Genomic DNA, 13,500 nt, shown 5'->3' with positions numbered 1-13,500 from the left:
GTGGACAGTTAGCATGGTGAACGAGATCAAGACATTGGACGGTAAAGAGGGGAAGGGTACTAACTGTAATACGACAGCGTCTCGTCAGACTCGCCAACGAAGCTCGTCCGTCCAGACAGAATGTTAACGGTTTCCTGCAACTCCAACCAGAACTCCGTCTTGGGGCGACGGCGCTTCCAGTCGGTCTCCGTTGCCTCGAGGCCGTCCTCACCACCCATAGGCGAGAACAGGACTTGCGAGCCCTTGATACCAATTACTGTCGATGACATCTCATCGGCAGCTATCTCATCGGGCGACTTGCCAGCGTAGCTCTCCAAGTGCAGCATACACTTGATGGCCATCCGCAGGGCACGGATACGGTCCATGGGCGAGGGCTTGCCACCCTGCTGGAAGTGACCAGGGACGGCAGCACGAGATTCGAAGCGGCCGCAGGCTTCCTCCTTGATGATGTCGGCGATGACCTGGGTGGAGTATGTAGACGAGGCGCACTCATTGCGGAGAATGAGCTTTCCAGCACGGTTGGTGCCGTAGTCCTTGGCGAAGCTGTCACGCAGGAAGTCGATGTCCTTGGACAACCTCTTGATGTTGATGCCCTCTTCGGGGATGTAGACGGCGGTGGCGCCCACCGAGAGACCGGCAGTCGTAGCGATGTAACCAGATTGACCACCCTGGGTCTCGACGACGAAGACACGGCGACGGCTAGACGAGGCGGACTGACGGATAGCGTCGCAGAAGTCGATCAGGGTGTTCAAGCAAGTGTCGCTACCCAGAGAATATTCGGTTCCCGGGACGTTGTTGGAGACGGTGGCCGGCAGGACGACCATGGGGATCTTGAAGGCAGGGTATTTCTCACGAGCTTGGCGCAGCTGGCTGACAGCGGTGAAAGCCTCGAAACCACCAACCAAAAACAAGGCGTCGAACTTGTGCTCCTCGAAGCACCTGGCGGTTCCCTCGTAGTCTTCCGAGGGCAAGCTACGGTTTGTACCAATCTCTGAACCTCCCTGGTTGACCCAGTTGTCCGACTCGAGCCAGTCAATCTCGCGAACGGAGCTAACAGGCGCGTCCGTGTGGTGCCTGCAGAGACCGGGGAAACCGTTGTGAATGGCAAGGGGAATGTGACCGCGGGTTTGGCAGTAGGCGACGGCCGCACGAGTAGCCTGGTTCATACCACCAGCGGGGGCGCCGACGTGGATGAAACCAATGCGCATTCTCTGTTTTTTTGTTAGTACCAGTAACGCCATCAACTTAGAAGAAAACGCACCTTGTTCTCTGGGAGGATCATCTTGGGGTGGTCAGGAGTGGCCGTGTTGCGGTAAGAGAAATGGTATTCCTTGAATTCGGCATCACGGAGGGCCATGGCGCCATCAAAGTCCTTGTTGTGGATATGAGAGGTGACCTCCTTGGTCGCCTTGACGGCCTCCATCAATGGTGTGCGCATGATCTTGTTCTCGCGGATGGTGATTACGGGCGAAGGCGAGTCGGGCTTCATGTCCAAAACAGCGCGAACGGCTTCCACACCCTGCAAAGTCGAGAGCCACCGGTCGTACGCACATGCTGATCCTCCTCTCTGGGTATGTCCGAGGATAGTTGTTCTGGTGTCAAGACCAAGACGCTTGGTGAGCATGTCCTTGATTGTATTGCTGGAGATTTTGTTCAGGTGACGGTCCTGAGCACCTTCGGCCACGATGACAATTGTCCGACGCTTTCCACGCTCTTTCCGGTTCTATTTGTAACCCTCAGTTAGCGAATGCATACACTAGGAGAGTGAAAGAGACCAACCTTGACAATGTTTGCGCACATTTCATCCTCCCAACCATCGCGAGGGGGGTTCTCAGGAATGAACAACCAATCTGCACCAGTACTGATGGCGGACATCAGCGCCAACCAACCGCAATGTCTCCCCATGACTTCAATGACGAAGCCTCTCTGGTGCGAAAATGCCGTGTCGAAGACATCGTCCACAGCGTCACAAATCCGGGTCAGAGATGAGTAGCAACCAATGGTGGCATCTGTGCCTGACATGTCGTTGTCAATAGAGCCGACCAAACCGACAATGTTCAACACACGATAGGGTTCGACCTGCTCCTTGGTCAATTCGCCGTTCTGGATCAACTCGTCCAGCAAAGCAGGCCATTCGCCGCGGAAAACATCAGCACCGGTCAAACTGCCATCACCACCGCAGACGATAAGGGCATCAATACCCCGGAGGACCATGTTCTTTGCTGCCTGCATCCGACCAGGTCTCTCCCGGAACGACATGCTCCGGGCCGAGCCAATGAGTGTACCACCGTACGAAAGCCAGCCACGGACATCCTCCCACTGCACCTGGCGGATCATGTCGCCGCCATTGACCAGACCCTCATAACCTTCCAGGATAGTATAGGCCTCGCAATCGGAGTAGAGGGCCATCCGGACAACAGCGCGCACGGCGCCGTTCATACCGGGGGCATCACCTCCGGAGGTGAGCACACCAATGCGGCGTCTCTTGGGGGGTTCTGCTTGAGTAGGGGGCATCCTGTACCTGCTATACTTCTGTGCCGATAGTATACAAAGAGGATGAGGAATTGGATGTCAGCAACAGACACAGATAAAGAACTGAGATAGAGAGACTGAGGTGGGGGACTTTTCCGGTGAGAAAAAGCGGGAGTTTTGGGCAAAACCACCTTACGTCACCGACGCTGTCTTAACGTCACTTTTCCCGGTTAGGCCTAGCTCCGGGTAGTAATCACGTGAATGAGGGGTAGGGCAGGGGTTTTTGTAATCACGTGCTGCTGTCAGTGGCGCCAGACAACCTGTTTAGAGTTGCCAGAACCGGTCAGTTACTTTTACATCACTAAGACTTAGCAGGATTGGCATGTTGTGGGAGTACCGCGTGCCGTAGGGGTACTCTGGACGAATACCGCTAAGCAGGTACATCTGCAGACGCCATGCAAAACAGACAGCCGTTGTATTGTCTCTGTCCTCATTGGCTAATGCCCACCGTCCTATAACAAATCAAAGGCCAATGGTAATGCTCAATTGCATCGGATATCACTGCTCCGTATATCCCGCACTCGGGCCGGACAGTACGGGGTACGGAGTAGTAGAACGTGTTCAATCAAATGGATACTACTGGCAGGGTATGAGAGGTTTTTGAATCAATACAGCTCCTGATTGCGCTGCTTCCGCCGTTGTATATGTTCCCGGGCTTGATCGGCACCCCGAGCTGGGAAAAGTGCGCGGAACGAGTTCGGTATCAATCAGTTGTGTTGAATTCTCCAGATATCATTGCACGGAGTAGGCCAATGGGGTTTACAGAGTACTAAACCGAGTACTTGCGGGTGGTAGCGAGTATAAATGCTCGCATTTGTCTGTAGCGATACTATTGGGGCACTCAGCAGAGAGATATATATATCTCCCGAACACGGTGCTAAACATCCAAGCTAGACTACACAATGACAATGAGACAGTTATATTAGATTAATTTAACATAGTTACACATATTAGCACCAAGCAGAACATCATCAATATTGAGTATTTTCGATTAGACATTCGCGTCCTGAAGTCACGTGCTACTGCGTCACCGCGTCCAGCTCGACAGCTCTCCATGTCAACTCCAACACAACCACCTCCGATAAAGAATCTCCGTCATGTCGTCCGACGCCCCTGACGACTCTTCCGCCACGACAGACTCCTTCACGCTTCCCCTCCGACCGCTCATCGAAAAGCGCGACCGTCCAGACACGCTTCCCGTCGAGATAGCCCAAATCAACGCCCAGTGGGGATCCTTCCGCGATGTGAACGAAGATGAACTACAGGTTAAAATCCAGGAGGAGAAGGACAAGGAGGGCATAGAAGATGAAGATGAGGAAGAAAAACCAGCCGGCGAGGTCGATTCGACAGAACGATTGGAACAACTGTACAAGCGTCGTGCGGAGATCACCCAATTCGCTCTGTATGTTCTCACATACGGTTCTTGTGGTGGATGGAACTGACGCCCAGCAGACAAGCACAAATGGAAACCATGTTTGCCCTCGATTTCGTCTCCCTTCTTCTCTCGAAACACGTCCCTCGTCAAGCTGAAACCTCCATGTCGGCTTTCCTCAAGCAAGCTGTGCCTCTTGGATCGTTGAACTCCGAGATTGTCAGCCCCCCCCTAAAGCCCGAATCAGCGGCACAAGATCCAAAGGTGGTTTCACGTGGATGGAGACTACAGAGCTTTGATGCAGCTGCCAACAAACTGCTCAAGTCTGCCTCCCGGTTGGAAACGGAGGTTGCGTCCGAGACCCGGTACTGGAGTGAGGTATTGGCCGTGAAGGACAAGGGCTGGAAGGTGTCCAGGTTGCCAAGAGAAAGACAAGCTTTAGGCGTGCAATACGGATTCCTTGAAGGTAAGTCTCTAATCGGTTAAATAGAAGTGTTGCTAACTTGTCTAGCTACGCCGATTTTCCGTGACCGCGGCCTGGCATCTCTACGACGAGCCGATGATGGGAGCTTGATATTGGACAAGGGCTTAGTCCCGTCGAAATCACGAAGAATACGCGTACGAGTAAAGATCAATGATCGGGTTACCGGGTGCTCGAAGTCGACCAGATCCACTGCAGACGGCGAGGAGTCGATTGAAACCCGCATATTGCAAGCGCGTGATACTGTGTATGAGGAAGAGTTATTCCATGAACTTGTACGCGAAGCACGGATAATGGGCGGCCAAGGGGTTACCACGCGACAGAATTTGATCCGGTTTGCAGTGTCCGAAGAACAAGAGATCATGTTGGACTTGGCAGATACCGATTTGGAATCATTCTCGGAAGATACGGACGTGATTGACTCTCACGAAGACGATGTACTTGCTGATGCCATTGCCCACTCGACCCGCATCCTCCTTTCCTACGCCCATCGCCAGAACCTGCACAGACGCACCCAACCCCCGCCGCCGTTGTCTCAGAAGCGCCGACATACACCTGAATACCAACTCCTACGGCCGATTCTTGCCTACCTCCAACACCGCTCTCATGTAGAATGGCTGGAATCGTTCATCAAGGACATGTACGGAGTTCTAAAGTCAGCTGGAGTCGACAGTGATTATTCCGCCAACTTGTTTTCGTCCGTGAACCCCCAGCGCAAGAACCACAGTCTCCCCAAGGTCGAGGCCCTGGTCCAGGGATTCCTCGTGCCATTGGAATCTACCATCTCAGGTTCCCTTATTACCCCCAAGAGTCCCTTCCGCGTTAGAATCCGCACCAGTCTTGTATCCCCGCCGTTTGGGACCAACTACGATATCTCTATGACCATGCCGCAGCACCCTGGTATCCAACCACCCGCCCGCGTGGGTCTACGGAGCGAAGCAGCGGCCATCATCACCCATTTCCTGATGCTGGATGTCGTGTCAGCCGTCTCGTCCTACCGTCCTCCGCCCGGTGTAGATGGACATCTAATGTGGCAAGCTGCGTATCCGCATCACGGAGAGTTGCTGACCGTGTCGCCTACCTCAGGGGAACATAAAAAGAAGATGAAGGTGACATTGACACGGGGCGAGATGACCCTCGATGTGTCGTATGCCCGTGCAGCAGACGGAACCAGCAAGCACTCGCAGACCTGGAAAGCCGATCCGACAGTGCCTCAACAACCCGGCTTGATGAAATTTGTCGCCGATGTGTCCAAAGAGTGAGGGCGGAAGGACAGGACCGAATTGTGCCGAACATGAGCGATTTTCGGGAAACTGATCCACATCAAATGGGCTTGTGGTTTAGTGGTATAATACCCCCTTAGCATGGGGGTGGTCCGGGGTTCGATTCCCCGCGAGTCCATTTTTTTTTTTTTTTTTTTTTTTTTTTTTTTTTTTTTTTTTTTTTTTTTTTTTTTTTTTTTGTTTTGCTTTGCGTGTTGCAGATTAGTCGTGGTTGACATGTTGGCGTGATTCAGGAGCGGACGTGTTGTGCATATAGATTGATCAGGTTTGATACCCTCAAAAAAGGATTCGGTTGTCCTTTCGTATTCCTATTGCTATACAATTCGAATACACTTATGACCTTTTATTTTAATGTCTGTGTTCGGCGAATAGGATGCTACACAGAAATGCCTAGGACCAGAAGCAAGTGTCACAAGATGGGGGTCATTGACTGTTGATGCCATGTTGAAGCTGCTCTTGATGAGGCTCATCCCAACTGCGCCCTTTGGGGTTTGATTTCTGCATCAGGTGACCTTATGTCCCTTTCGTAATGAGTGGCCGTCTTAAGAGGGAAATCCAGATAACGAAGTCTATTGGGGTTGGTAGTCGGAGGCTCAATAGTGTCCACGAGCACCGCACTGGCGAACACCAACCTCAGACTTAAGGAAGGCCTGGATCTGATCAATGGCGCGAATGGCAGATCGACCCAAATTCCGTTTGAGTATCTTGCCATTGCAGCCGGCTGAGGCCATTCCGAAGAGCTGTCCTTTCAAACTTTGAATTTACAGTCTGCTAGAAAAGAAAATGCAGCGTGATTTCTAGATACTTCCCATTCATTCCAGATTCTTGTATGATAGAGACCCCATTTCACATAAGGCAACAGTGAATATTATATTGACATTCTTATGGAATGTCCAAGTATCAAGATGTTGTTGACCTCTACCAAAGGAACACGAGCAGCTGCCTTCTAACGAACGGAATATTAAAGGAATTGCCATCGGCATCGTCGTGTAGCAGACGTATGCAAAAGACTAGTCAATCTACTATCTGTCTGCATATTTGCTATTCAAATATCGCATATCACCGTAAATGCTGTCTCTCAAATCAGCAACCACCCAATGTAGAGACAAACACTCAGCTCTTGGGACAGACGACGCTTTTACATACCTTTCCCTGATGACTGTGCTGTGTGAAATTGAGAAACCAAGCCTAAACCGGATGCCGTACAGAATTATCCGATCATGGACTTCATCGACTGGCTCACTAGGCAAGGCGGTTCTGAGGTACTGGTCGACGAATGCTGAATCAAATCCGTTACCTGCAAGACTTGCCGCTCCCAGTTCATACTCGTTGTGTGCATACATAGCGCAGGCGCTGAATAACACAGGCATGCCATCCGCCTGCCGGACGGCAACATTGTCGGAGGACAAATTCCCATGTACAAGAGATGGGGTGATATGCTGGCCCTTGCTTCGGAGACGGCCCAGCATACGAGGGACTGTTCGGTTTATTAGGTCTTTGAAGGCGGCTTCATAGTCAGGCCACCTGCCATTGACCGAAATTTCGTGGTTAAAGAATGTTGTAACTAGGCGACTAAAGCAGTCCGCCCAGCTACGATCCCATGCCGGCTCCAAGACGACGCCGTCAAGGGAGCGCAGGGTGTCGAAGCCAAATTCCTTTGTAGGTAGAGTAGTCCGATGAATGCGAGCTAGGTGGGCACAAAGGATGGCTGGATCTGGGAGGTCATCACCCGAAGAATGAACAAAGTCATAAAGAATGAAATACGTGTCAGCAGCTTGTTGTTCACCCATATAACTATTGCGCCCGGCCGCCATTCTTTCTCTCTGTTGGTTCTCTCTTTCTTTTCTTTCAAGAGTCTTGAGTCTTGAGTCTTGAGTCTTGAGTCTTGGCCATGTTATTTTCATCTAATTTTCCCCATGCGTGCGGCCTTGGCACTACATCTGGGTTGGTGTCATGGAGACTCCTCATAGAAACGAACTCTCCTTGGACTTTGACGCTGGAAGATGCAGTAGTGCACTGCAGATGAAAACGGTGAAATGAATTAAGCATGAGTACGAGTACTAGTGATTGGTGCCGACATAGGGTTAGTACTTACCCGTAAAAAGTAGCTTTTTACAGACCCGTCGCGTAAACGCACTGCGACCCGTGCCGTACGGCTCCATGATGAGGAGCCGTACGGATGCGCGCTAATAACCTGGTGTCCTGGTGGGAAACCTACATGTGGTCAGCGTGATCGGACACAGATAACGTATCCAGGATAACACGTACATGCACGAACAGCACTGTCGATAACGATGCTAAAAGTCCCACTCATCCTCCTAATCCAGTCCCTTCGGGCGTGCCGATTATCTAACAATTGATGAATCGCGAAGACACGGGACATAGTGGGAGGTAGAATTTATATGGTTTTTACAGACGGGAAGCGGGGTGCCAGAGCATATGTTACTGGCTCGTGTAATGTGATAGTGCTGGTCGTTAGCCGCCGACGCTAATGCGCAGCGCAGCGTAGTCTGAATGAACGCTGCGTCTATCTGCTCTTGTCCAGTAATATCTCCTGAATTGCTTGCTCTAGCAAAAACCCCAAAATAGCGACACTAAGATGGTATTTTTCGGGAGAAATCCCACCCCCCCATGGGCTTTCTCGGTCAATACCAGCACGCTACAGCTTGGGAGGTCCTATAAATGTTTACAAGCGCATGTTCATATACTTACTCCCTTTTTTGTTCTCTCCCTCACCATTATTCGTTCCTAGTCGATATCGTCTCCGATGTCTCAGTCATCAGGCGCGGAAACAGTCTCCGCGCCACTTAAATCGGAACTACCTCCTCTAACCAAGGATACTGCAAACCAACCTGGCTTGACGGTTGTCTATCAACCAAAGCACTGCAAACCTATTGTGGATATCATTTTCGTCCACGGCCTTGGTGGGCGTAGTCATTATACATGGAGTTACCGAAGAGACTTGGATCTTTTCTGGCCACAATGGCTTCACTCCGAGCCGGGTCTGAGCGAGGCGCGGATTTCAACATACGGATATGACTCCAGCGTCTTCCCGGCATTCACAAAGAATTTCTCCTGTATTGATGATTTTTCGCGGGAACTGCTTTTTCGGATAAAGATCGCTGCCGATGAAGACATGGGACAGACAACCTTTGGCCAGGTTCGTACACATACCCTCTGCTCGACATTGGAGACTCTCTGGAGATCCCTCTGCGAGCCATCCTGGAGTCTTGGTCTCCCCCGGGACAATGTATCCATATGCCTGATTAGACAGCTAATTGCTATTTGGCTTACGTAGATACCAATAATCATAGTTGCTCATTCGATGGGTGGTCTTGTTGCAGAGCAGGTATTTTTAATCATTTGAAGTGCTTTCACAATACTGGACGACATGCTTATATTATCCTCGCAGGCTTGTAACAATGGCATCAAGGACATCCACTATAAATCGTTAATCCAATCGACCTGCGCTATGATTTTCCTTGGCACTCCCCATCATGGCTCTGGGGTTGCCGACCTGTTAGATAACACGATCAAAAGAATGGGCCTTGGTTTCTTCTCGAAACCGTATATCACAGAGCTCCGGTCTGATTCTCCCGTCTTAAACCAAATCGATAGGGACTTCCAGCGAAATGTTCCCACAATCCCGATCGTATCTTTCTGTGAGACGCGAGGAGTTCCATTTACAACCCTGGTAAACCACTCTTACTCAAAAAAAAAAAATACAAAACCTGTTGCTTACAGAATTCCAGATGGTGGTCGAGAAGAAATCGGCAATCCTGGGCTGTCCAGGAGAGATTATTGTGCCGTTGAATACAAACCACCATATGATTTGCAAATACCGCAGTCGTCAGGATGGAAACTATATTGCCTTACGGCATGTTCTGAGAAAGTTAACCATCAATGCTACACGAAGACTGGCTCTTAACAAGCAACTGTGCAATTCTGTCTGGCGTTGCTTTGGAAACGTGGAGTTTTTAGATCAGGATGACAGCGAAACTCTCTCGACGTGGCTTCCTGGGTCTTGCCAATGGATCCTCTCGGACAAAACTTTGATATCGTGGAAGTGTGACCAGAGGAAGAAACCCACAGTTCTCTTGATGTATGGACCACCTGGATGTGGGAAGTCGGTCCTGTCAAATTTCATCGCACAGCATCTCAAAACACTCAAAACACTCGCCAACCATCCTTCATGCTTTTTCTCTGTTCCTTCTGGTGGGAGAGAGTCTGTGTCTCCGGGTGATCTACTCAAGTCGTTGGCTAATCAGCTGTCCCAGCAATCACCTGCCTTCCGGCAAGCATTTGTCCAGTTTGCACAGCGGATAGTCCGCTTCGATCATTCTTCCTGGTATCCATTTTGGGAGATTTTTGTTGAATGTCTCCTGAGCATAGAAATGGAAAATATAGTCTACTGGGTTATCGATGGAATAGACCAGTGCCAGGATTTGGAATCTTTCACTTTGGCTTTGACAGAGCTCTCAGCCACTAAGATCCCTCTACGAATCCTGGTCGTGAGTGAAAAGTCTCCGTCAAGCCACCCCTTCAACAAACTGCGGGAGAAATTCGAATTCATGGCCATGAATCTGAGCTCACAGGGTGGCATAAGGAATGACCTGCGACTCGTTGTAACGAAGCGAGTTGAATGCATGCGGGGTATTGATGATCTAAAACAAGAGATTATAAACAGAATCCTTTCTGTTGCTAACGGAAACTTTCTATGTGCCGATTTGCTGTATCAAGAAATTAGAAGGTGTCGGAGGAAAGAGAAATTGCGCAGGATCATGAATGAGTTTCAACAAGGCCTAACATCCTACTACCAAATAATGGAAATGGAGTTGAAATCTCGCTGGACCGAAGACGACCAAGACGACGCCCGAGTCATAATGCCATGGTTACTATGCGCCTTTCATCCGCTTACAATCGACCAGATACACAATGGGATGCAGTGTATAGGGGTGGAATTCATTGACCTAGAACTTGTGATTACTCGAGTTTGCGGGCGATTCGTTACGATTGATAGTGAATCTCGAGTAAAGCTGGTCCACCGAAGCGCTCGCCAGTTCATTTCGGCTCAGAATTCAGTACTCAGTATTGAAATGACCATCGCCCAGAGCTCCATTCTCATGAGTTGTCTTCAGTGTTTTGACTCAATTGAAAGTAACCATAGATATCCAGTTAGCGATCTCGGATTTCCGGGATACGCAATGAGATTCTGGTATCGCCATCTTGAAGAGTGTGATGGCAATGAATCAGTACTGAGTATGATGACGAAATTCTTCAAAGGATGCGGCACTCTTGCATGGATTTTCTTGGTTTCGTCTGCGAAGGAACTGCAGCATCTGACCGGAGCAGCGCTCGCGCTCAATCGTTTCATTCTCAAACTAAGAAGAGATGGGCCCAATGCCGAAGCCATCTCGTTCCTCGAAGTTTGTGCCATTGATCTTTACATGATTTCCGAGCGTTTCTCTGGCCCTCTTCTCAGCGACCCAGCAGTTATTTTCGAGCTGGTTCCTCTCTTCTGCCCATCCAAGTCGTTCCCTAAACAGACCGGGAAGCGTTCCAAGATTTCTATTGATGGGTTCCCTGACCATAAGTGGGATAACTATACCATGTCATTTACACTGTACCATGCTTGCCGTGGATCAAAGGTCGTCAGTACAGACAGAAACTTCGCCGTCTCCACCTCAACCCAAGAAGGCCTCGTGCTCGTCTATGATATGTCCAGAACCAGTCCTATGCGAAAGCTGGTACATCAGGAACGTGTAACGTCTCTTCGATTCAATCATTCCACAACCATCTTGGTAACATATGGCTCTATTACAACCAAGATATGGGATATCTCTACCGGACACCTACTCCACTCGTTCACAAACACGCCCGATACGAATGTTCTTGCACTTACATTCACACGAGATGATCAAACATTACTCGCTTTCTGCGACGACTATATCCTCAGGAAAGGGTCGCTAAATGGTTGTTCCCAGGACTGGGTGTCTGTCGATCTCCGTTTACACGACAAGCACGGGAATCGCTGGATCAATCCCTCTTGTGCTGCTTTTGACAACCAGGGTATATTACTTTCCATTGGGTTCGCAAACGATCCAATAGAGATTTGGGATCTTCTATCTTGTGCTTGTATTAGTAGATTCGGTGAAGAGGTCAACACACAAACCGGCTTAAAGCAGCTGGAATGGAGCCCACGATCTGACCGAATCATAGCCCGGCAGCAAAATGGGTCACTCTTTGTATTAGACATTTCCCATAATGAGATAAAAGCGACATGTGCTGACATAACATCGACGATGGCTTGCAATCCAACAGCAGAGTTCCTGGTTACTGGTGATAGGATGGGTATCATGAAGGTTCGACGCATATCCGACCTAACGCTCCTATATCAGATACAAGGCTCCGAAAGCATCATTGCATTGTCAGTAGCACCAAACAGTGGAATGATTTACGATATTCATGGCACCAACTGCACAGTTTGGGAGCCATCGCTGCTGGCGAGGACGATAGCCAGCAGTGATGGTCGACATATATCACGGTCTCCAGCATTGCCATTGCAAGCTCCCAGTCAGACTTCACAATTTCCATCTGTTACTGCTTTCGCACCGAGTATGCAGTCATCAACGTATTGCACTGGTTACACAGATGGATGTGTTGTTGCTTCGCTGCATGGGGGAAAGAAAATTGACCTGAATCTGCCAACCAAGATGCGAATTGAGCGCCTTCTCTGGAGCAATGATGGACGATACCTTGCAGTTGTTGACCTTGCGGCCCGTGTTCTGGTCACGCTCTTCGACCCGCAAACTTTCCAGTTCCAGACATTGATCGCTTCCCGCTTGGATTCGAGCGCCGAACAACTCCTGTTCAATAAATCTTCAAGGGCTTTTCTGGTGGTCACTGAGGATAACATCGTAGCTTGGGATCTTGATGAGATGGTTATGACGGCTAGCCGCCATAACCTAGGAAGTCACAGCTGTTGGATCACTCATCCGACAAGGGACAACCTGTTGGTCGGATTTGGCTCTCAAGGTATTGAGATACGCCAATGGCATGACCTCAAGGTTGTGTCTGGCATCTCACTCAACAATTATATTTCAGAGCTGACGTTCTCTTTGGGGCTGTTGGATTACGTGAAGAACGAGCCATCTGCAGTCACAATACACCCTTCTCTGGCTACCTGCAAGGTCAAGAAGATTCTTGTTTCTCCTGACGCGTCCATGATCCTTCTGGTCACAACTCGCGAGACTAAGGAATCTATAAGTGACTCGCAATTTCTTCTGATTTCTGTGACCGATTTGGATAGCGCAATAATGGACTCTAGAGATGCGGTTCGTCCTATCCCGCTTATTGAAAGCCTCAGTGATATCATTGCTATGCCTCTTGGGCTCCTCTCCGGGAAAAGTAGCCAAGGGAGGCAGGAGCAGCTCGCAGGGGGGCGTCTGTTATTTCTCAGCAAGGAGAACTGGATCTGTTCGGCGTGGGTGAACACTCGTAATGAAGAGCATCCCGTACAGCGGCATATTTTCTTGCCAAGTGATTGGCTGAAACCGGAAAGTGTGGAATTGGCCCAAGTTGGACCAGACGAAGACATTTTTATTCCAAAATCGGAACACCTTGTCATCATCCGGAACGCACTCGATGTGCAGTTCTAGTTTGAACACCGGGGGAAATGACGAGTTGTACTTCAATATGGAATAAATCGAGGATCCACAAGACTTGGTCCGACAAGTTCAACCAACACCACCCACATCATGCCGAGAGTCATTTCTTTAAAAAGGAAAACAATATCTTGCATACCTCCCACGTTTTAAAAGGTTCAATATTAG

General features: G+C 49.7%; 4 protein-coding genes and 1 non-coding gene across 5 annotated transcripts; 3 read left to right on the top strand and 2 right to left on the bottom strand.

Annotated features, from left to right (window-relative positions):
- Positions 1-59: 59 nt before the first annotated feature.
- On the bottom strand, positions 60-2,514 carry EURHEDRAFT_461609 (ATP-dependent 6-phosphofructokinase; the record flags this gene model as incomplete). The annotated part of the gene is made up of 3 exons (XM_040784729.1): positions 60-1,211; positions 1,262-1,723; positions 1,780-2,514. The coding sequence occupies 3 exons, from the start codon at positions 2,512-2,514 to the stop codon at positions 60-62; spliced, it is 2,349 nt and encodes a 782-aa protein (XP_040636565.1).
- A 1,115-nt stretch (positions 2,515-3,629) lies between these two features.
- On the top strand, positions 3,630-5,647 carry EURHEDRAFT_379660 (mediator of RNA polymerase II transcription subunit 17; the record flags this gene model as incomplete). Its single annotated transcript, XM_040779196.1, has 3 exons — positions 3,630-3,934; positions 3,985-4,370; positions 4,416-5,647. The coding sequence occupies 3 exons, from the start codon at positions 3,630-3,632 to the stop codon at positions 5,645-5,647; spliced, it is 1,923 nt and encodes a 640-aa protein (XP_040636564.1).
- Positions 5,648-5,714: 67 nt separating this feature from the next.
- EURHEDRAFT_t129 lies at positions 5,715-5,786 on the top strand. The gene has a single exon. It is a non-coding gene; the product is annotated as a tRNA-Ala (tRNA).
- Positions 5,787-6,434: 648 nt separating this feature from the next.
- On the bottom strand, positions 6,435-7,831 carry EURHEDRAFT_414824 (uncharacterized protein). The gene is made up of 2 exons (XM_040782536.1): positions 6,815-7,831; positions 6,435-6,739 (listed from the first exon to the last, which is right to left on the bottom strand). Exons 1-2 carry the CDS (start codon positions 7,480-7,482, stop codon positions 6,691-6,693), a joined length of 717 nt encoding a protein of 238 aa, XP_040636563.1. The 5' UTR covers positions 7,483-7,831; the 3' UTR covers positions 6,435-6,690.
- A 361-nt stretch (positions 7,832-8,192) lies between these two features.
- EURHEDRAFT_169473 (NACHT and WD domain protein) lies at positions 8,193-13,114 on the top strand. The gene is made up of 5 exons (XM_040777837.1): positions 8,193-8,828; positions 8,967-9,017; positions 9,081-9,362; positions 9,421-12,703; positions 12,799-13,114. Exons 1-5 carry the CDS (start codon positions 8,436-8,438, stop codon positions 12,882-12,884), a joined length of 4,095 nt encoding a protein of 1,364 aa, XP_040636562.1. The 5' UTR covers positions 8,193-8,435; the 3' UTR covers positions 12,885-13,114.
- Positions 13,115-13,500: the final 386 nt, after the last annotated feature.

This window comes from Aspergillus ruber (genome assembly GCF_000600275.1).
Source record: "Aspergillus ruber CBS 135680 unplaced genomic scaffold scaffold00024, whole genome shotgun sequence".
NCBI classification, from domain to species: Eukaryota; Fungi; Ascomycota; class Eurotiomycetes; order Eurotiales; family Aspergillaceae; genus Aspergillus; species Aspergillus ruber.
Note: the sequence above shows the minus strand (reverse complement) of the source record. Positions and strands in the feature narration are given on the sequence as shown.